Source organism: Ascaphus truei, chromosome 7 (genome assembly GCF_040206685.1).
Source record: "Ascaphus truei isolate aAscTru1 chromosome 7, aAscTru1.hap1, whole genome shotgun sequence".
NCBI classification, from domain to species: Eukaryota; Metazoa; Chordata; class Amphibia; order Anura; family Ascaphidae; genus Ascaphus; species Ascaphus truei.
Window position 1 is genome coordinate 72,000,008 of NC_134489.1, and position 23,555 is coordinate 72,023,562.

At 34.4% G+C, this 23,555-nt stretch overlaps 2 protein-coding genes across 3 annotated transcripts; one reads left to right on the forward strand and one right to left on the reverse strand.

The window, feature by feature from the left end:
- Positions 1 to 7,320: 7,320 nt before the first annotated feature.
- Positions 7,321 to 9,943, reverse strand: HOXD13 (homeobox D13). The gene is made up of 2 exons (XM_075606782.1): positions 9,164 to 9,943; positions 7,321 to 8,563 (listed from the first exon to the last, which is right to left on the reverse strand). Exons 1-2 carry the CDS (start codon positions 9,807 to 9,809, stop codon positions 8,313 to 8,315), a joined length of 897 nt encoding a protein of 298 aa, XP_075462897.1. The 5' UTR covers positions 9,810 to 9,943; the 3' UTR covers positions 7,321 to 8,312.
- Positions 9,944 to 18,226: 8,283 nt separating this feature from the next.
- On the forward strand, positions 18,227 to 23,177 carry EVX2 (even-skipped homeobox 2). Of its 2 annotated transcripts, none has more exons than XM_075606785.1 (3): positions 18,227 to 18,904; positions 20,251 to 20,477; positions 22,427 to 23,177. In XM_075606785.1, the coding sequence occupies exons 1-3, from the start codon at positions 18,427 to 18,429 to the stop codon at positions 23,012 to 23,014; spliced, it is 1,293 nt and encodes a 430-aa protein (XP_075462900.1). In that variant the 5' UTR covers positions 18,227 to 18,426; the 3' UTR covers positions 23,015 to 23,177. The 2 variants fall into 2 exon arrangements, with proteins under 2 accessions (XP_075462900.1, XP_075462899.1); XM_075606784.1 differs by having other exon boundaries at positions 18,362 to 18,850; positions 20,236 to 20,477.
- Positions 23,178 to 23,555: the final 378 nt, after the last annotated feature.

Sequence of the window (23,555 nt, forward strand, 5' to 3'; positions counted from 1 at the left end):
GCACAAACGCTGCAGAGAGCAAACGAGAAACCAATGTGCAGTCGCTGAATATATAAATGATTCCATGAAAGACAATTACTTAATCATTCCATGTTGTTGACAGATCAAGGGGTTTCCTTATTTACTAATTACAAGTCGCCTGTGTATTACTAACCATTATTTCATCCGTGATTATGAACTGTTATAAAGACTACCTGGCTATTTTAGAGGGTATGGATGTATTGTGTCAAACCTTTGCTCCTAGGAACAATCAGCATCAGACTAAGCAAAGTAAGTATCCAATGTACTTACACGTTGATTGTTATAATTTGTTTACAATCTTGTGCTTTTTCCTCTAAAATGCAGGAGAAAATATTTGAACGTATTTTTTTTTTCTATGTGACTTCAATTATCGTTTCGATGAGGGATTTGATGAAACCAATGTAATTGTATCACCTTTATTGGTCTTAAGAAGCAAATCTTGAACCATAATAACACTTTATCTGTTTGAAAACCAAGATACCAAACTGTTTTATTCCTATTTAATATTAGTGTGAGCATTGTAGAAATTGTATTTCGCAAGTTTAAAATGCGCCAGGTTGTATTATTGATGTTATTACTATTAATATAATTATTATTGTATTGAAGGGGGAGAAAGACACGTTTATTGTATTAAATTAAAGAAAACAACAGTTTAGCAACATAACAGTTATTTACTTTTTCTTGATAATAGGAATTTTGAAAACATTTCTGCTGTAACTAGGTTCGTGCATACAAAATAGTCATTTAGAGTATCTTTCTGTATAGTGGAGGGTATAAAAAAAATTGTGAAAATAATGTACAAAAATATACATGTTCCTCTAGCTCAAATGTCTGCATTAAAAGAATATTTAAATATATTCAATGCATAGTCTAAATATTAGTTACATTTTTTCCATTGGCTTTGTGTGTGTGTGTGTGTGTGTGTGCATGTATATATATATGTATATGTATATGTATATGTATATATATATATATATATATATATATATATATATATATATATATATATATACACACGTACACACACATATATATATATGCTTTTTTAATATTCTGATTAACAAATTTAGCATTTTGATCAACAATAATTACGACCTTTGTTCTACAGTATTAGATGCGAGGTTTTGAGAGGAGCAGAAACAGAGGGTTAAGGTACAAAAGGTAAAAAAAGAAGAGAATAACATAGAGAAAACATAGCATCATTAATACAATGTATATCTAATACTGTAGAACAATTGGTCGTAATTATTGTTGATCAAAATGCTAAATTTGCTAATCAGAATATTAAAAAACCGTGTGTGTGTGTGTGTGTGTGTGTGTGTGTGTGTGTGTGTGTGTGTGTGTGTGTGTGTGTGTGTGTGTGTGTGTGTGTGTGTGTGTGTGTGTGTGTGTGTGTGTGTGTGTGTGTGTGTGTGTGTGTGTGTGTGTGTGTGTGTGATATTATATGTACTATATATTGATTGAAAATATCACACCTTTGACTGCAATGTTAACATTTGTTTCATTTTTAAGGCACGTCACCATACTAAGGCCAAAGGCAGGTTCGCATTGATGGCTGCTGTCTTGTCACGTTCAAGTGGAAAGCATTCTTGGAGTTCTTCTTCAGACACAGCGCAAAGGGATTGAATACAAACACAAAAGACAACCCAGGAAACAATTCTTTTGCAAGTTGATTTTTTATGTACCCCCTGTTAATTCTATCAGTGGACCCCGGAGAATGACCAGCGTTTGCTTCAGTGTGTGTATACAATAGCACCAACATTTTTTAGGCAACTATCAAATTATCTTAATCTGAGATATGTTGTAATGTTTGTGATTTTGGGGCAACTGTATTTATCCCACGCAGAGCAAAATTGGACAACGCTTTGATGAAAACCATAGAGGTGTATTTACTAAAGTCTGCAACAAAAAAAAAGCATCAGATTTACAAAGAAAGAATCCCTTTGAATTCAACATTTGGTTTCCCTTTGAGAAATCTGTTGCGATTCCTTTGCTATGGCTGTGCCCCAATTTTGCAGCCAGGAGACTTAAAGCAGCCCCCTCTGTATTTTGGACATAGCTGATATATATTTACAGACAGTGAAGTCTGTTTATCACAGTCTCCTGGTTGGAGCCAATATTGCGCTAGGTTTACTAAGAAGAAAACGTTTTTTTTACTGAAACCAAGGGGAGTATATTTTCTGATAAATCGGATGCAGTATTTTTGCAACAGCCTTGTCTTTATTTTGCAGCCGGGAGACTTTGATGAATGACACCCAGTGTGTAGTTATATCTGTAATGTGTTGCTGTAAAATGAACTGACAAGGCAACTGGAGCTGGCAGGATTAAGTCTGTGCCTGTGAGTGTGTTTTGGGGACTTGGTGCAAATCATGTAGACACCAGGAGATGGCACACAACGTATTCCTATATGTTTAAAACCTCACTCACTTTGTCAAAGAATCTGAAGGGAAAAAAGGAGAGATCGACCCCCCCCCCCCCCTGATTTATTTAACAAACGATTTACTTATGCAAGTTTGGAAGAAACCACTTTACATTTCTGAAAGAACACATACTGTACAATTGTGTTAGAATTCGTATTTAACAATGGCCGTTTACACCATTTCAAGTAGACATTGCAAAATTCTCAGTTGTAATGTGCATTATATGTGATCATTATATATATCACATCATATAAACATTGTGTGATTTGCGAAGAAAGGGATTGTTATAGTTATTTCAATCTGTTGAAAGTCCCATAATGCACATTCTGTGTTGAAAAGGCCCAGCGATTTGTTCCAATCAAATGTTATTTTCTCACTGTTTATATTCTTTCCGCATATCAATCAAAAAAGCGTGAAGGTTATTGTCAATAATATTCCTATGGTTAATATTGTCAATAATATTCCTATGGTTAAGGCACCAAGACCTTTGTTAAAAGAAGAGAGTGTTAGTAGTATTTTGGACTATATTTTTGGTAATCCTAGCTGAAATTATTTTAAAACTATATTTGACAAAAAAGAAAATTTCCTTCAGCAGGAAATATTCTTAGAAAAACGTACTTCTTTTTATCGATACACATATAATGATTTATAATGATAAATATATCAGTTGCATATAATAAAGGGACAGCATTTGTTATTGTTTTTACTGAGCAGGAATATTCGATAATAATAATAATAATAATAATATTAATAGTCATAATAATAATACAAATAATAACGAGATATGTCTATTTTTCAAAAGATAACAAAGTACATATGCTTTTTAAAGATCAGCTGTCGTCTTAAGCAATTATTGTCATCATACAATGAAATGTAACATGATTTTTAGACATGTAACTAACCAATCGAAATCAGATCATCATCCGATTACTTTTTCAATTTCCCCAGATAATGGAATAGAGTGTGTAAGGGTTTCAATAATATATATATATATATATATATATATATATATATATATATATATATATATATATATATATATATATATATATATATATATATATATATATATATATATATATATATATGTGTGTGTGCATTCCCTAACTTTGTATTCCAGACGCAGACTGTCGTTTCTCTATATTCTAGTCATTTGTTTTAATTTAGTTTTTATGTGCTAGAATTTCAACGCAAAAAAAATAAATAACATTTTGGAACAGAAATTCATTCTGTACATTTTATGATTTTTTTTTGCCATCCGAAAGCATTTAAAAGTCAAACAAAAGGATACATCTATTATTTTATTCTACCATCGTCCTCTTCATTTAATTCAGTGGGATTCAGTCTTAACAGAGCAGAGAGAATGCATGGATGTATAAAGAATGGTAAATAGCCTAAATGTGCTATAAATAATTGAAAGCAAAAGGAGTTTAGTTTTATTTTAATGTACTCCTTTACTCCTGTTTATTGATAATTTATTTCCATAAAATCCTATAGAAAGTTTATTCCAGTGTAAATACAATGTAGAAATTATGATCCCTTCTTAAATTAGCTGAAAAACAATGTTCAGAGTTATTTAAATATTGTACTCAATGCTATTACATATAAATTTAAGAAAAAATGAATTGGAATTTAGCATTTATTTTTATTTGCAGGGAGAATGTATTACACAAATCGTCCAGAAGGTGGCAGGATGATTCCACTGATCACAACTTAAACAACATTTAGCTTTTAGCAATGTCTGTCAAGTTCACACTCCAACTACACTACACCACATAAACTAATGTGTTTAGCATGTCTCATCTTTTTATCCTTTCGAAATACTGCTTGAACTTCCACTTTTTGTGAAGTGCGAGAATTACACACAGTATATAAGGACCCTGTAATGTATGTTACAACGTAACAATACGTTATAAATGCATGTAAATAAGTCAGAGAAAAAAATATATATATATATATATAAATGTTTTTTGATTCATCTGACTTATTTAAATGCATTAATAACGTATTGTTATTATGTTATGGTGTGTGTGTGTGTGTGTGTGTGTGTGTGTGTGTGTGTGTGTGTGTGTGTGTGTGTGTGTGTGTGTGTGTGTGTGTGTGTGTGTGTGTGTGTGTGTGTGTGTGTGTGTGTGTGTGTGAAAGCACTGTATGCTAGGTGATAATGGCAAAAAGCAAAGGTTGCAGACCTGAATGGGCTCACAAGTAATATTTTTATATGATATATATATATATACAGAATAGTCTGTATTTGAGTATTAAACTGCACGTCTTTTTGCAGTTTGAATTATTTTGCTTGTGTGTGTGTGTGTGTGTGTGTGTGTGTGTGTGTGTGTGTGTGTGTGTGTGTACTCTTGCCACTGTACTTACCTCTGTACAGTTATACAATACAGGTGCAGTTAGCTCCTGACGATTTTATTGCTGGAATGTTAGGAACAAATAGATAAAGGATAATACTTTCGAAATTATGCAAACCAAGCGAAACATAAGGTGCATTAAAGCTTAGCACCGTTTAGACTGTCAATTTATTATTTTTGGTGTTTTCTAACACAATATAATATATATATATATATATATATATATATATATATATATATATATATATATATATATATATATATATATATATATATATATGCTAGGTAATAATGGCAAAAAGCAAGGTTACAGACCTGTCTAAGGCATGTGAATGTGCTCACAAGTAATATTTTTTTAATATTTATTCAGAATAGTTTGTATTTGAGTATTAAACGGCACCTCTTTTTGCATTTTGTTGTGCCTGTCCACTATTTTGCTTGTGTGTGTGTGTGTGTGTGTGTGTGTGTGTGTGTGTGTGTGTGTGTGTGTGTGTGTGTGTGTGTGTGTGTGTGTGTGTGTGTGTGTGTGTGTGTGTTTGTATATATATGCACACATTATCAATATTCAGATCTTAGAGACATGATTAAATCTTATAAATATAAGAATTTTTTTCCCAAAAAATTAAATTGTACAAATAGTAGTAGAATAAATATTGGCAAATAAGCACATTTTAAAATAATATATATATATATTTTATTTATACTAATGGAACATATTTTCAGAGTTTCATTACTATATTATTTTCCTCAAAGAAAGTATTAAGGTAAATTAAAGTAATTGAAAATGTTAGTATGTGTATGTTACACCACATGAACATAAAATAAAGTACTTAATCAAAAGGAAAACATTGATTTTGAGCTTGAAGTGTTGAATTTCTGTTGCTGATATGGGAAGATGCACACAAGTCTCCCCTCTTCCCCAGCAGTGTAATATGGAGTCATCAAAACACCAGATTTAATAAGAATGAATTCGATTTTTGTTCCAAAAATCTAACACATCTTTTTGCACCAGCTTCAGGGAACTCTTGGATTCATAATATTCCCCTAACTGCATAATAGGGTGAACACTGAAGCTAAAAATGCACAAGGTTTACCAATGCATCCCATTGCTGTAATAGGATTTTTAATTTTCAGGAGATTTCGTGCAATTGATTTGCTCAAATCTTGCTGGATTTGCACTAAAGTGACCTGTCGCTGTCAACTCGGGCCAGGATATTTGTATTTATGTCTAGAGCCCACTGGTGTCTTTTGTGACTATTCCTCAAAGTCCTCCACCTACAAAGATGCTGACAAAACTATTACAGTATAGAAAAAAATAGATTCCATCTGAAAGCAGCAATATTATTCTTTAACTATCTGGTGAAGTTTATTACACCAGTTTGGCCCCGGGATGACTATATAGGGTATTCCCCAATACTACCAGTAGTCTAAATCTATTAGAAACTCACAGTAATCTGACACATACTGTAGATGTGTGGTATTGTTTGTATATCTACATGATAGAAATGTGTGGATAATTATGCTCCTAAATCAGAAGAAACATAAGATTATATGTTTCTGTGCCTATAGAAACCGAAGCCCAGTGTGTGTGTGTCTAAATCATAACCATGAAAAGGAATAGGAAAATATATATTTTTAAATAATTCTAATTTGTATGAAAAAATGAACAACGTTTCGGTCCTATTCCTTTTCATATCTACATTATTTGAGTTGGGTTTTTTTTCTCCCCAGATATGAGCTAGTTCATACATGGCAGGTATTTAATCTACATTCGAAAAAAGCAAAAAATAAAATGGGACAAATAAAATTTAATATATACCATAAACAGCAACACTACTTCTGCTCCATTTAATTTAGCACATTTTACTGCTGTAACTTATTAACATAATGTATGCTTTCTACATTGATTCTTACCTTTCCTTTGTGCTACTTAGCACCCCGGAGATATTTGCTTGCATTGAAAGCTTTTAAATGGATGAAAGTGCCATTAAAATGAGTACAACTATTCCAAGAGCGGCCATATAAACCTGTTAAATAAGAGCGCAGGGCCATAACCCTTTCCTAAAACTGTATGTGTGTAGATAAGTAAACCACAATTATTATCAGTCACAGTCACAGACTCCCCTGCATTTTTATTAAATAAATTAAGGGATTAAAAAAAAAAAACTTGCAATTTTTATTCATAGGAGATTTTTTTTGTGGTCTATGAAATGACATCATCACCTTGAAAAACTGAAAGTGCTTAATAACCCACCCAGTCAAAACAGATTAATTACCAGTAGAAAGGCACCGACTGTACCTTGAATATAGTTTTATTCCACTGAAAAGTAACAGTTGTCATATAAAGGTCTAGTTTCTTTGTATTTTTGCTTGTGAAGCCATTGTAAAAAACAAAAACAAAAACAATAAAAAAACAGAAGTCAAATTTCATAAAAGCTTCATTATTTTCTTATGTTAATCTGGAATAATAAACAACCGAACGATTTAACATGAAAAGTGTAAAAGAAACAGAGATGGGGTTGCATAGTTTATGTTCTGCTTATCCATATGCTTGAGAAAACAATAAATATTATTCTTGATAGATAATAATTATTTCAATACAAAAATATTTGGGTCTTTTTTTTCCCTACACGTAGAATTGCAGAGCCGAATTTAATTATTTAGGATTTCAATACATTCTATCACACGTGACATTTAAGATTGTAATGTATAACTATGACACACGTAATATCTAATTTGTGTAGAAAAAGGTATATAGAAAAATATGAATTAAAATGTAAATATGACATGACTTCTAATGTCATACTGATGTTGCCTTACAATACATCGACTACAGTTACTGTGTCATTGTATTTTTGTATATTCTGTATTTTCTCTGCTATGGCAAAGTAGATGGCATTGCATTCAATTAATTTTAAAGTTCAATCGATTGTAGACTATGATTTAAAAAAAAAAAAAAGTAATGTGAAAGAAGGTGTCATTATCCAAACAAAAAAACATAAAATGCCACAAAAATCTGTTATTGGTAGTAAAGAATCACCTACGTGAATGATTATGAAATCCAAGAATCCCATGGCACAAGCAAAATTATACAGTAATGATTTAGATGCAAATATAAGAGTCTTCCAAGATTATATGAATGGCCTTTCTGCTTTCTAGTGGAGTTGATGTTATTTTTTTCCATTATTGCTGAGTACATGTTTCCTGAGAAAGAACAATACCTCATGATGGCAAAAATATAACATTTGGATTTAACACATTATAATAATTTACAGAATGGAAATAAACACAAGTTCGTCCATGCAAGTGCCTTTGATAATTGCCCCATAAAAAGCATTTCAAATAATGAAAATGGAAAACCTGCCAAAAAAAAGGTTGATGTCATAACACATTTAGTAGAGAAGTATATTGATGACAGAATGAGTAAGTCCCACATTTTGATAATTAAATAGAATTCAAGTCTTTCCAAAAGCACAAGTGAGTTTCAATGTACATTTAAGTCTGAGTTGAGATATCAAGAAATGTTGTCCTTTAGCTTGGAGACAATTTTCTTATCCTTCACTCGCCTGTTTTGGAACCATATGGTGACTTGTCTCTCAGACAGGTTGGTTGCTGCTGAAATTCTCCTTCTCTTGTCCTTGTTAATGAACTTGTTAATGGCATACTCATTCTCAAGTTCTTTGAGTTGCAGTTTTGTGTAGGGTACCCTCTTCTTCCTCCCACGCCTGTAGACACACATGTCTGGCTGGCTTAGTGCAACGTCTCCTATTTTGAATAACAGAGCATATTAATTTTGGATACGAACTTTTCATATATTCCCACTTTCATTTCCCCCCACACCCCATGTAGAATTAGCATTGCAAGATTGATGTATGCATTACAAAAATCCTGTAGGTACTATTTGTTTCCATATGTGCTTTGTCTCTATAAATAATAGATCATAATGCCCATGATACCAAACGTATCTAAGCAAATGGACCCCATTTAAATCAGCATACATTTCCCCTTGACTAAATAAGTATACACTGCACAGCTTTTACCCTAATTTTGCAGCAGAGTTTCTTAGATAAATATACATTTTCTTGTATGAATGATGTGGACATTTAGATACTATAACTGACTCACATACATACTCACTTAAACTGCAACATTTAATAAAAATATATATTCTAAAATAATTCTGTATAAATGGAATTTACAAGACGCCTATGAATTCTCGGTGATCTCATGCCATTTGGTGAGTGTGAGTGCTTTTCAGTGCTGTATTTCTGTATACAGTACGACTGTACACTGGTAAGACTGTTCACTGGATTCTTTTATACAAACCAGCGTGTCCACAATAAACTTTCACCTAGTGATTCCTACCTGGGAAAGACGACTTCCAAAAATGTGAAGGTTGAGGCTGGTCTTTACCACAATAAACTTGACTGTTCCAGCCATTAGCTAGAGTCCATGATTGATAGCCCTCCATTGATATGTATGTTTCGTGCCTGGGTTCCCCAGAACCAAACGTTGACACCATATCTAAGTATCCAGGAACATGCTGATACGGGTTGGTATAGCCCTGAAAATAAGACATTTCTTTTGCCCTTGAAGACACGTCATTACTGGGGACACTTGTACTGGCCAAGCTAGGAACGTCCATATACTTCTCCACTGGAAATCCGCTAATGGAAGCATGGCTGGAGGATTTCAGAGGGTTCTGCTGAATCCCAACACCATGAGACATACGACAACTGTAGTATCCGTTTCCAAAGTGATAACCATATCCCAGCGGTGGAGCAGACGGTCCAGTAGAACCTGGACATGCTGGACCGTCTTTGGTGGACTCAGAACGTGTAGAGTTGGAGCGCTCGGGACCAGGATAGGTTAATCCTGAGACTGTTCTGCTGGAGGAAGTGCCAAACACGCCAGGGGGAGAGAGGAAATTCCTGCACTGATTAGTGGAAGACCCTTCTCCTCTTAATCCTTCCATTTCCCACTGATTGCGTTTGCTCAGGGCTTTGCACATCACTCTTTAAATCCAGTGCTGGGCATAGTGGAAATTGGTATTCCTTGAAGCAGGTTAGATCATTGTGGTACGTTTATAAAAACGAAGTTCAGGTTGGGAGGGGGTGGAGGAGTCCTTTTACAGATCTGTTTGCAGTAGCCAAAGAGGCTTTGCATTGGTTATTTCAAGTCACGTGACCTCAATACTGACTTAAACCCACTGAGCAATCAACCCACTCCACTGGTCTAGGGGATTCTGATTTCCACGTAAATGTTTCTTTCTTTCGTTTCAGGTTCCTTAGGTCTATTTGATTGCTTTTTCATTATTCATAACGAATCAGTATTATTCAAAATATCCAGAGTGCACCTTGCATTCATTCTTAATATTTCACTTTCAACAAGTTGAATATTATAGTTTATGTGCAATTCTCTTAATAAACATAGTGAAAATAATGTTAAAAGTCCCGATGAAATTAATGAATCTCTAAACGTGCTTGATCTGTACAGAAGGGTTCTTCTGAAGTTATATAGTTTACAAAAGTAGAATTTTGACACGCTAGCAAAACAATCTTACAAATACATGGGGTAATGTAGAAATAATTACTGTCTAGGAAATATAACCAAGGAAATGTAACAAGAAACATGTTTCACACAATACCAATAATACATTTGTATCAAAGATATTTACGAGATAAATTGGCATTGGATATTAATTATCACGCTAAGCTTTAATAATTATAACAACAACAGCAATAATAATAATAATAATAATAATAATAATAATAATAATAATAATAATAATAATAATATTAACACGGTAATGTTTGCACTAGTTAACAATTGATCAAATTAGAACCATTCTATTGTGACTTATTGTTGTTTGTTTCTTAGACATAAAATACATTTATCGTGTAATCCAATGTTAGTCCTTATCAATATTTACTTCTCCATTATACTGTACCTACGGAAAAACAGCATTACAAAACTTTGAATTTTAATTTAACTTGAAACACCTGTAACTTTGTGTATTAAATATATAATTTAACTTGGTATTTCTGAGTTACTATACAAAACTTAAATTGTTGATTTCGTAAAAATAGTTACACAGAAATTATGTTTTTTTTACAGTATGACATTTCCTATTAGCTTAATAAATCGATATCTACCAGACCTGTAAAACATTTTACATCCATGGAAGTATAAAAACTATAATATGATGATATAAATACAAAGTAATATAAGGAATACTATAATAACGTTATTTAGAACACACACACACACACACACACACACACACACACACACACACACACACACACACACACACACACACACACACACACACACACACACACACACACACACACACACACACACACACACACACACACTATCATATAACTGGTTTTCTCTCATAACCAGAATAAAGACTTTAATGAAATTTTAGATTTATAGAGTGACGTGTCAGGTCCAATTACCACTGACTGTACACAATGACTCATTGTTACAGTATATTTCTGAGGGGTAAAACATGCAGCTCAGAATTGCACCGTTTAAATAAAATGGTATTGATTCTCGTATACACCACTGCAATATCCTGTTCAAAGATAAGGTTGTTATTACCAAGGTTGTGCCATATTTTCAAATATGAGAGCAGTGCAGGTACTTGAGTCATATACTGTTGTGGTTGAGTTTCTTCAATGTCCTTTAAGCACCAGAAGAGACTGATGCTAAGAGGGAAATTAACAAGGAAAGACACATTAGGCCTCATTTATTTCAATGTTATTCCTATATAACTTGTTAAGGAGACTCCTCCTACATCCTACCAACATACAGGTATTAACGTAAAGAAAACACAACAGCCAAGATGATGGGATTCTGGACATTACACATGTGAGGTTGCACTGTATCAAGCATAAGCAATGGATGTACTTCTAGAGCGCAATATCTTAGTTAACATCAGGAAATGGATTTAACATTATTAACAGCACTAAACAATTTATAACGAGATTCAATTATTATTTCAATTTGTGTATAAGGAAACCAATGTATATTGTATTGCACAAGAAAGCCAGTACCTTTTTGAATTTGTGGCCAAATTATGTGTTATATCTATGCTATATTTATGTGTGTGCTATATTCATTAGTATATTGAAACTCAATTGGTAACTGTTGCACTGTACACACTAAAACTACATACATTCCGATCAAAATACCCATATTCGCATTATATCTAAACTATCTATAATATCAGTATATTAAACCTGTAAGATTGAACAAAATTACATGTTTTAGCTTTGGTGTGAAAATTATTAATTTCGTTACAAGCAAACCATGGCAGCTAGACATTAATTAAACATAGGAAACGAATTAATGTACTATGTATCTAATAAACCTGATTTACATATCCTGTCTACCTCCAGTAACGTTTATGCTTATTGTGGACTTCAAATTCATACATATTTAGCCAGAAACAGTTGTAAAACTTTATTCTGGCACTGTTTAGAAATACGTTTTAGCAATCTATCAGGTGCACTGCTGCCATAACTGGAAATATATATATACTAATTGTGAATCCGATGAATATATATATAGAATATATATATATATACCGTATATATAGGAGATGCTAACATATTAGGAAATACAGTAGTTAAATCAAATTATATAATCATGGCTCCCCATATTTGTGTGAATTATTAAGAACAGCAATATAGTGAGCACAGTGATTTACACAAAAAAAGATACTTGCTCTGCTGTGCTGTGGAGTAATTTGTGAGCATGCAAAACGTTGTGCTTAGGGGTTCTTAGGCAGCTCAGCTGCACAAGCTGAAAGGCAACAGGTCCCAAATTCACTGTTCTTCATTTTAAAGCTCATTTTGGCAACCTTCTATCCGTTTATGGAGACTTCAAACATATTTAAACATGTTGGATGTCTTGAGTGTTGGTAAAAAGTTGTATTTAGAAAAACGTACTTATTCACTATAGATGTGTTTTTTTGCCATTGTATGAAAATGTACAATCTTCACGAGTTTCATACACAAAATTGACTCAAAGCAAAAGTATCTTTAACTTGACATTTTCGTTGGCAAAATCTATCAATCTGTAAGATCCCCATGGAATGAATGCAGCACAGTTCTCTAAACTCAATACTTTTTTTGCATGGCAATATGTAAATAATTGGTGAAGCTGTACATTACAGAGTAACAATTCCTCCTTCATTTGGTTTGCACGTACTCATTACATGAATAATTCACATGTTAGAGTTCATGAGAATGAAGATCCATAGAGTTGTCATTTGTCACTAAATGATTAATCTCAGTTACAGAACAAAAAATGGACATTGAATAAATAATATTTGTGTATAGAAAAAGCATCACATTCCTGCACTTTCTTTTGCATAAGTATAGCTACTGTACCCACTGTTTGTTCCACTGGAAAACTTCAACTATTTAATAAGTGCTCCTTTCTTTTTTTTTATAACAGCAATATTTTCAAGATATTTATTTATTTATAAAATATTTTACCAGGAAGTAATACATTGAGAGTTACCTCTCGTTTTCAAGTATGTCCTGGGCACAGAGTAAAACAAATAATACATGGTTAGAAGTACAGTTACATAAATGAACAGGGTATACATTATATACAAGACATTGCGTGCACAGTTACTGTAGATAGTGTATAGGACATGAGAATAAAGTTCCATGGATGATGTATTTCTACTTTCAATAGCAAAAATATCTAGTATTTACATTGAAAACATTGGATCAATTAAAGGGGGGTCACTGCATTGGTCATTCTTTACATATGCAGTATGCACTACAAGCCGTAACAAATGTTTAAAGCATGGTACTGCTTTTTGTTCAGACCACTACATTTATTAACAACAATATCCAGATGATGCACTTGTGTTAATCCTTTGCTTCTTCTGCTCAGTTAAATGGAAATATTTAGGGAATACTTGCAATACATTGATACATACATGCATGTTAATATTTAAAAGCAATTGAACAATCTGTATATTTTGTAGTGTAAAATATTGCAAATCATTGTAGGACAGTAGTTCTAATATTTTTCGCACTGCTACTCAAATACATGGCACTGTATCATTTGGAGGCGTTTATTTACCTAAAATACGAATAATTAAATATATGATGATCAGCACCTCCCTTTATAAGAGAATTTGTGTTCTAAGTAAAATATCTTTGTAAAATAAAGTGTTCCCCCAACGTTCTCTTCAAAATTTCAAGATATTTTACACACATTTTACAAGTTGAAAAATCTGAAAGCACATTTGTCAGTTTGTTTAATTGAACTGTCTAATTACTTAATCAATTAGACATTTACTACTTATTAAGAAGTAGAGTGCATTTGGTTCATGTGGTAAGGCAGGGATCCTGAACTCCAGTCCTCAAGACGACCCCCCCCCCACCCAAACAGGTCAGGTTTTAAGGATATCTCAGCTTCAGCACAGCTGCCTTGTGCAACTTATTGGGCCACATGGGCTGAAGCTGGGACTATCCTTAAAACCTGAACTATTGGGGGGTCTTGAGGACTGAAGTTGAGAACCCCTGGGGTAAGGCTATGAAATTGATTTTGCAACATACAGTAGAGCAAACTAAAGCAATACAGAGGCTTCATCGCTAGATGGCTCTGTGTGTGTTTCAAGTGAATAAACTAAAGCCAGTTTGAATGCAGCTACAGTATACTGTACAATAGACAAAAAAGTATACAACGTACTTTACCGTTCAAGACTTATAGTATTTCATATGAAACTAGTGGGAAATTAATATATACGAAATAAATGGTGGCACCCAGTGTTAGCCCAGTGTTTTAAGAACTATGCATTAACTGGATGTGATTCATAAGGTCAATTAACCACTAGTTTACCTCCTTGCTTTTATAAGCCTTGCCTTTCTGTGGCTTTCTGCAGTGTAAACAAAACTTTATGCAGACTCCACTTAAAGGTTCTACTGTCAAGGACAAAAAGACACTGCAATATCCCGTCTGCATCTGCACAAAGACTTCCTCTCTCCACTATCTTATAACCTTTATAAACATCTTTTTTTTTTTAACATATAGAACACAATTGTTTATTCCATAGGCGCACTATATAGTAAGTGCATTATCCAACTCTATAAGTTTTAGCAAATAGCTATTTTAAGTAAGAGACTTTCGTGAGATAGCAACTAAATGGGTTCCTCTCCTGGGTTTTTACAACCAGCAATAAAAAAGTCATGTTTTACAACCGCACCTTTGAGCACCTGTAGTTGACCATCGAACAAATATTTAGCATGGTTCTCTAAAAGTTATACTACAGTGGATGAGCAGCTTAGACATGTGTCTTTTAAGTTCAAATTAGTTTGGTTTTAAAGCTGTATAAGAGATTACTCAAATGTATTTCAACTTGAAAGTTGAGATGATTGTGTAATAAAAACTAAATCTAATCCAAAATCACAGAGATGATCTTTTTGAAAAACAATTCTTCAGTATGTCCTTACAAAACCATTCAGTTGAAGGAAATATTTATAAAGACCATTTTCAAAGCTTTATTTGAATACTCACCATGTAAACGAGGAGATTGTAAAGCCCTATTTTAACATAAAACATTGTCACCAATATCTTAGATACATGTATTTACATTAGATGGGCAGTATATATGAAAATAATTAAAAAAATATATTTATATTTTCTACATCTCTGTAGTCTTCCAGCAGCATAACTTTTTAACATGGCTTTGTATAGGTACCCTTTCTTACAGATGACTTACTTAGAATGATAAAAAAAATAAGCATGCATGGCTATACAGCTCTTAACCCTGGCTGTGCTCAAAGCTGTGACCATGCAGCAAGCTTAAGCCTATAGGGAACCATGTTTATGGCTTTGAAGCAAAAATGTGTGCTCATTTGCATGTAATTTCCCAGAATTCCTTGCTGCAGTGGAAGTGCTGTGTGCTGGGTGATAATGGTTAAAGGCGGGGTTGCAGACCTTTCTAAGACATGCAAATGAGCATACAGTAATATTTCCATTTGCTATATGCTTTGCTGTGGAGGTTTTTTGTCACTTTTTTTACCCACCATAACTTAACTATATATATATATAAATGTAAATACAACTGTATGCTCATCTGCATGTCTTAGGCAGGTCTGCAACCCCGCCTTTCCCCATTATCACCCAGCACACAGCACTTCCACTGCAGCAAGGGATTCTGGGAAATGACATATATATATATATATATATATATATATATATATATATATATATATATATATATATATATATATATATATATATATATATATATATATATATATATATATATATCCAGCTAAATTACATAATACAAGGAAAAATATAATGTCATTGTTTACAATATCAGCTGATGGAAGACGTGGTAAATTAATTAATTGCAACTAGTGGGACCTGTTAATACTCCAACATGTGCTTTCCAGATCTCACAAGTCTCTTCTTTAGATCTAGGACCATCAGATTATTGATTTCTTTCCAGTCCTGCTTCCATGCACTGTATTGTCGCTTTATTAGTGTATAAGTGTATTTGCCTTGGATGCCATTGGTTTATATAATTCTTTACCGCCAGCCACAAATAAGAGACATGCTTTCTAAAATAGTCATAAATAGATGCGATTTTTTTTCTCAAACTTTGACATTAAAAAACACCATTGATAGTTTTCTGGATGATGTTTACATACAGTATATGCAATGTTTTGAGGTTCGTGCAGCAATGCTTAGACACAAACAGACGGGGGCGCCAAACGCCAGCGATAAGATATAGTTGGTGTCTTCCTTTAAGTCATCACATATTGGAAATTCAATTTGGATCAAGTGGGCCACTTTATTCTAATAATATTAGTTCTACACATCTCTGGACGTTGAGCACATATAGGCATATTTTTTCTGTCACCAATTATATATATATATATATTTATATATTATTTTTTTTAACAGGTATCAGAATACAAGAAATATCTACATCATTGTTATTTTTGATGATTGACTTTATGTCAATCAATAAAACACGAGAGTTATATAAAAAAAAATACAGACACTCACTATGGCCAAATAGCTTAAACTTGCAATTAAGTTTCCAATCTTAGATCAAAGGAAACTTAATTTTCAAAGGGTGGAATTCCAACTTACTGTTGCTGAGAATGTATTTCAATCAATCACAGTATAATTGCACATATAAGTGATCCTGTTGGATAAACCTGCTCTTAAGGACACTAGTAGAATTGCATCATTGTTTTCTGCAAATCCAGGGTACACCGCTAAAGTTTTCCCTAATAAATGTACTCAATGGAACATCAAAGTTGTTAGCAAAACGCAACGGTTTATTCTTATTATTAGTCTTTTCTTTAAAACAATGTTATCTGTTGATTAATTAATTAACACGTATTTAAATATGATAATTCTCCCAAAAGAAGGAAACTGAGAAAAATAGCTTGGGTATAAAAAAAAAAAAGAAAAGAAATAAAAAAAGAATGTAGAAAGAAGTTCATGATTTTGTGTGCAAGTGCTTATTTTTAAAAGGGCATGTAAGATTTTTTTTGAGAAATACTATAAAATTGCAGTTTTCATAATAGAAGTTTTGATATTTAAAATGTCAATGTTAGATAATCAAATATGTGATTCTAATGTAAACACAGTAAAAAGAAAGGATATAAAATTGTTGTACTAAAACTCCTGCGAGCAGGAATACTATATATAACAAATTATCATAGTGTTATTACCATTAGATGCATTTAATCTACACATGTGTATGAATTGAGAGTTGATTTCTATGTATAGCTTTTCATAGTGGAATTGAAGACACATTCATGATTTGTCTTTAATGAAAGGGAAATAAAGTGACATCTGTACATAAAGAAACACAAAATAAACATTTTGCTGATAAGTGAACTGATTTCAAAATGTAAAGTGCAAACCATACTATAAAAAAATATATGAGAACGGTCATTTTTATATATATGCCCTTTTCATTCGACATTACAATGCACAATTGTTATCTTCCAATAACAATCTTGGTTATTTTACTCTATTTCCCTTGCAGAAAAAAAAATACGAAAGAACGAGCATCATTAGTACCTAAAAGCCAACAAAACAAAATCAGAGTATAATGATGTACCTAAATGAAGGGGGAAATGTTGCACAGCTCATTTTATTAATCAGACTGTCAATTTCACCCAAGAGGCCAAACCCCACAGCAACTGAAGCAAGATCTGATCAAGCTTGAGGGACGAGCTTTACTCTTCACTCCTTGTCTCTCTCTGTACCTGGATATATTTGTCTGCTTAGAATCCGCCTTCATTACCAACTGACAGGAGCTTGTATTTATTTGCTTATAAAACTGTTACAATAAATGATTATTCAAACAGCGTCATTCATACCTTAATGACGAGCCCTACTTTTTCATGAATGACATTTCGGTCTGGGAAGGATGTATGGGTCATTTTGACCAGTCATTCCATCGCTTTGGCATGCCACAATTTTTAGGCAACGCTCAGAAAGATAATATTTAGAGACACTTGCCAGGCTGAATGTGAATTAGCCCCTGCTGCAGATCATCATTACAACAGCACCATACTACTTTGACTTTTTTTTTTTTTTTTTACAAAGCTGAGATGATGGAAAGGATAAGAAAAGAGATGATCCTCATGGAAAGAGGACTGCACAGTCCCACCACAGGCAAAAGGCTTTCCAATTTGTCCGACTCAGCTGGAAATGCAGTGTTGGAGGCCCTGGAAAATGCTCACCACAGTGCTCGCCTGAGCCCTAGACTAACTTCCTCCTCTATGCATGGATCCATAGGGGACATCCCCAGCAAGGGCAAATTTGAAATAGACACTTTGTTCAGCATCCCTCACCATAACAGTGAAAGCCACAGCACTTCTGAAATACCCTCGTCTGAAAGCAGGAAGAAAATCAGTCAGTATTCTGAAGTTTCACAAGAGGCAGATATGAACAGTGATGTGGAAGTGGGATGTTCAGCACTGCGCTCCCCGAACAGCCTTAGTTCCTCCCAGCTGAAGGAAAGTAACAACAAAGGTACATTTACCGATACATTATCCTTTAAAATACAGAACTCTGCGACAGATGGGGGTTTGTATTATATACAATATCGTTTCTTATTCTTTTTTTCCCCTGTAATAGAGAGTGGTCGCTATCTACAATGTAAATAAGATACCACTAACATGGGGCTATTTTACCCATATTACTATGTCATTGTATATTATTTTCTTTGTAGATACCACACAGACAATGGATAAGCAGCTAACCCCTTATTCATACGAATGTAATCGCGATTAGCTTTGTAGCTTTTATTACGAATCTGTTGTTTTTTTTCACCATGTAATTGTATTTATTGTAGGAAAAATGTAAATAGTATTCTGCTTCCAAAAAAATGTCATTGTAATACTTTATAAATGCCTTTTTATAGGCATCTAAGAGCATGTTTTGTGTGTGAGATACAGTCCTAAATTACCATCTCGTTTAAAAATAACACATAACTACAAATAAATATACATTTTCGTCCAAACATGATTTAGTAGGTAATACTTATTTCCTTATATCTAGAGAGTTCCCAGCGCTGCTCAAATTTTTGTGCTAATACTTAAATCAGATCTAAAATCTGGCTGGGCTTTGTGTGTTTATACATCTGCTGTACAAGTTACACGTATTAATCAAATTGCAGGGATATAATCACTTAAATTCGGTGCTATGGATATTGAAAATAAATTCAGGGGGAAGAAAAATGAACAAAACATCCAGCCTTTAATTTGAAATCATTTCATTATTAAGCAGCTCAAAAAAAGTTTATCGATTCTTTTGGCAACACAAATCTGAATCAATGACATATGGAATAAATTGTGGGATTAGATCAATCGGCTTAGTTTAACAAATGTATTATATATTATCTTTATTTTACTTTGGTTTATATCTCACTATAATAACACTGGTTACTAAGACCACGACAAACACCCACGTTTTATTCTCCACTAAAATTTAATTTTACAGCTGTAAACACGGTGCTAAAATCTTATTTATGAGCTGTGGATCCCTCCTAACTTCAGATCCATTGACCAAAAGTCAAACTTCCGTTTGAGCAAAGTATGCCCAGAGTTACACTTGAATAGCATATAATATAGTAACATGATAATACCACATGTACAGGAAATTGGCATGTGTATGCCATACTATTAGATGTATAGCTTTATTGCCTATGCATGATTTTGTTCCCTAATATTAAGCAATACATTTATTTCCGTACTAATATTGCCTGGTGTACTATATCCCTGTCCATCATTTATAGCTAGTGGGGAACCCAGCATTTATTGCCCCCAATACACAATATCCACTACACATAAATGTACTGTGTTGTTGACATTGTTGCACTGTGCTAACCACTGACAAACTCTTGTGTATGGTTTTAGAGAGTGGTTCGGTAGCCAGCACCACCAGCTCGTCTGCGGGTTCTGGATTAGGCAGTTTTAACAACAGTAATTCCGTGGGGAGCTCCAGCTCTGCAGCGGATCAGGTGCGGCGCTATCGCACGGCATTCACCCGGGAGCAGATAGGCAGGCTGGAGAAGGAGTTCTACAGAGAGAATTATGTCTCCCGTCCCCGGAGGTGCGAACTGGCTGCTGCCCTAAACCTCCCTGAGACAACCATCAAGGTAGGATAACCTCAGTCCAGCTGAGGTCGGAATCTCTCTGCCCTTGCACAACACTCACAGCTACTTTCTACATTCTTTGTAGATTATGATGCCCTTTGCTGAATCAAGAAGCACATCTTTGACATATTTGATTTCAAGAAGCATGTTGGCATTTAGAAACTAATTTTCAGAACCAAAAAAGTCTTCTTCCCCTGAACAAGAGATCTTTGTGGTCCCAGGAGCTTTCGTGCAATATCTGATAACTTTTAGAGTTGTTTCAATAAAATGTATTGAGATGTAAAATATTTTTTTCCGGGAAAAATGAATCTTTAACCAACAGGAGAAGTCATCACATTGTCTTATACTTTGATGGCAAAAAAAAGGAAGTTTCTTCAGGTAGCAAATTGATATTTATTTCTATCTAAAGTAAACTAAGAAGGGATTTCATGTTGGTCTAATATAATGTATACAAATAACCAGTTTTCTTCAAGTACAATAAATCTATACTTGACACTGCACTTGTATATAACTCTACTAAGTGTCTGTAATTCAATTGTCTTTATCTCGAAGCACATAGCTGTTCACATTGAAACATATTTTACAAATCAACATCAATTTGAGGTTGCACACTTTGGTATATATAACTCGTGTCAACAGTCCAATAATATATGTGTTCTATATTTCTTTCACTGAAGTCCTAGGGTGTTGTTTGCCTCACATGTATATCACGCAAAATTATCATTCTGCCTGATAAAGCAAAAAATGTTTTTAAGATTGAATGTTTAACGTAGTACATTTTTACTGAAAGGAGAGATAAATATATTAGAAAATTGTGTTTTTAGTTAAAAAAAACATGCATTAGACATCGCTACACACACACACACACACACACACACACACACACACACACACACACACACACACACACACACACACACACACACACACACACACACACACACACACACACATCATATCCATTGGAAATCCGAAACGTTGAGCTAGTAAAGACACATTTATTACACCATTTGGTGTGCCTGCATTTTGTATCTATCTATCTATCTATCTATCTATCTATCTATCTATCTATCTATCTATCTATCTATCGTGTGTGTTTGTACCAAGAAACAAGGGCAAATGTATCTAAAGGTTGGTTGTGTTATATCTGATAAGCTTGCCACATACATTATACATATGTAGATGTACAAATGCAATAACAACATATTTGTTTTAATGAGTATGAATTGGCAATCGCTATCTCAATTACATTTCTTATCTAATGATTTTATCAGCAGAAAAAAAAGAGATTTTACATTAATACTACTAAAACACGACAAATATATGTTCTGTTTTGCGCTTTTAAAATACATTTGAAATTAATATACTCTTAAATGTTCCCCTATACAGTACTTCATGCAAAAAAAGCATTATTTTGATTAAATGCTTAAATCCTCGTGTATATTGCGGGGCTATCCAACAATATAGAATTCATTTTTTTATTTTATTTTTAAGATTTGAGTCCATCAGCTCTTAAAAAAAAAAAAACGTTGACTGAATCTGCCAACACTTCTTGCTATAAATCGCTCCGTTCTGTATTTATTTATTTAGTTTTTTAATTGCAGGTGCATTTTTTTGTTTCTAGGGAACAAATCATCAAGTCGTAATCCACCATCCCCCATGCAGCCAAAATGCAGGGACTTCTTTTCACACAGGGTATTTTAATCAACTAAATTCTAAAGACTGTGCAAAACGGTCAAATGATCAAAATATGTGGTAAAATGATGATGAAAATGATCCAAAATCACTATCTGACAACATCCTGGCAGTGCAATAAGCAATCGTTGCAGTGCTTCAGTTGACAACACATGTGTGTCATTGTCTGTATTGGCTGCTTTGCTTCAGTTTCTGCTGTTATACATATATCTGTGTATGGGTTTATTTATGAATGTATATTTATATATTGGTACTAGGTGTGGTTCCAGAACCGGCGGATGAAGGACAAGAGGCAGCGCTTGGCGATGTCCTGGCCTCACCCAGCAGACCCCAGCTTCTACACTTACATGATGACGCACGCAGCGGCCACCGGAAGTCTCCCTTACCCCTTCCACTCTCATGTGCCTCTGCACTACTATCCGCATATGGGGGTGACCGCGGCGGCGGCAGCGGCGGCAGCTGCGGCGGCCTCAGGTGCGGCCGCCTCGCCCTTCGCGAGCTCCATGCGCCCGCTGGACACCTTCCGCGCACTGTCACATCCTTACTCGCGGCCGGAACTTCTTTGCAGCTTCCGGCACCCGGGTCTTTACCAGTCCCCCGCCGGGCTCAGCAGTACCGCTGCGGCGGCTGCTGCTGCTGCTGCGGCCTCAGGTTCCACCCCTTGCTCCTGCCTCAGTTGTCATAGCAACCAGGCGGCGCTGGGAACCCGGGCCTCGGATTTCACTTGCACGGCGGCGGCCTCGCAGAGGTCGGAGAGCAGCTTCCTGCCCTACTCGGCGGCGGTGCTCAGCAAAACCTCGGCCACCCCCCCGGATCAGAGAGAGGAAGCCCCGCTGACCAGATAACTGAGCCCCCGAGGTGTCCTCCACCCGAGGGGGGTCACATCAAAAAGCAACAGCCCACCTCTGTAGTGTCCCCTGCAGAGAGGACTGGCCTGGTGTGTTTATCCCACATCCACACACTAATGTGTGACTCCCCCCCTTTCATAAACTCCCAAGGAGATATATATATGTATATATAAATATATATATATATATATATATCATCCATAATTATAAATCAGCTTCAAACATGGGTAGGGGGGGGGGGGAACCTACGCCAAATTGTTTGGAGAAAAAAAAGGGATGACTCAAACTTAAAAAAAAATAAACAATGTATATTAGCAGTGAAAGACATGGCATAATTCTGTTTAATTTTTTTTGCCACCATTTGATTTCTTTTAACACAATTTGTTTTATTTGGTAGGCTGATTGACTTTCCTTTTCATGGCCATCCTTAGTGATGCTTTATTACTTTGATCCATTATGTTGTATCTGGAAAATACTTGAATCTTGAGATAGGGCATGTATCACAGCATTAAAGTGGGGCATATATTTTTCGTTCAAA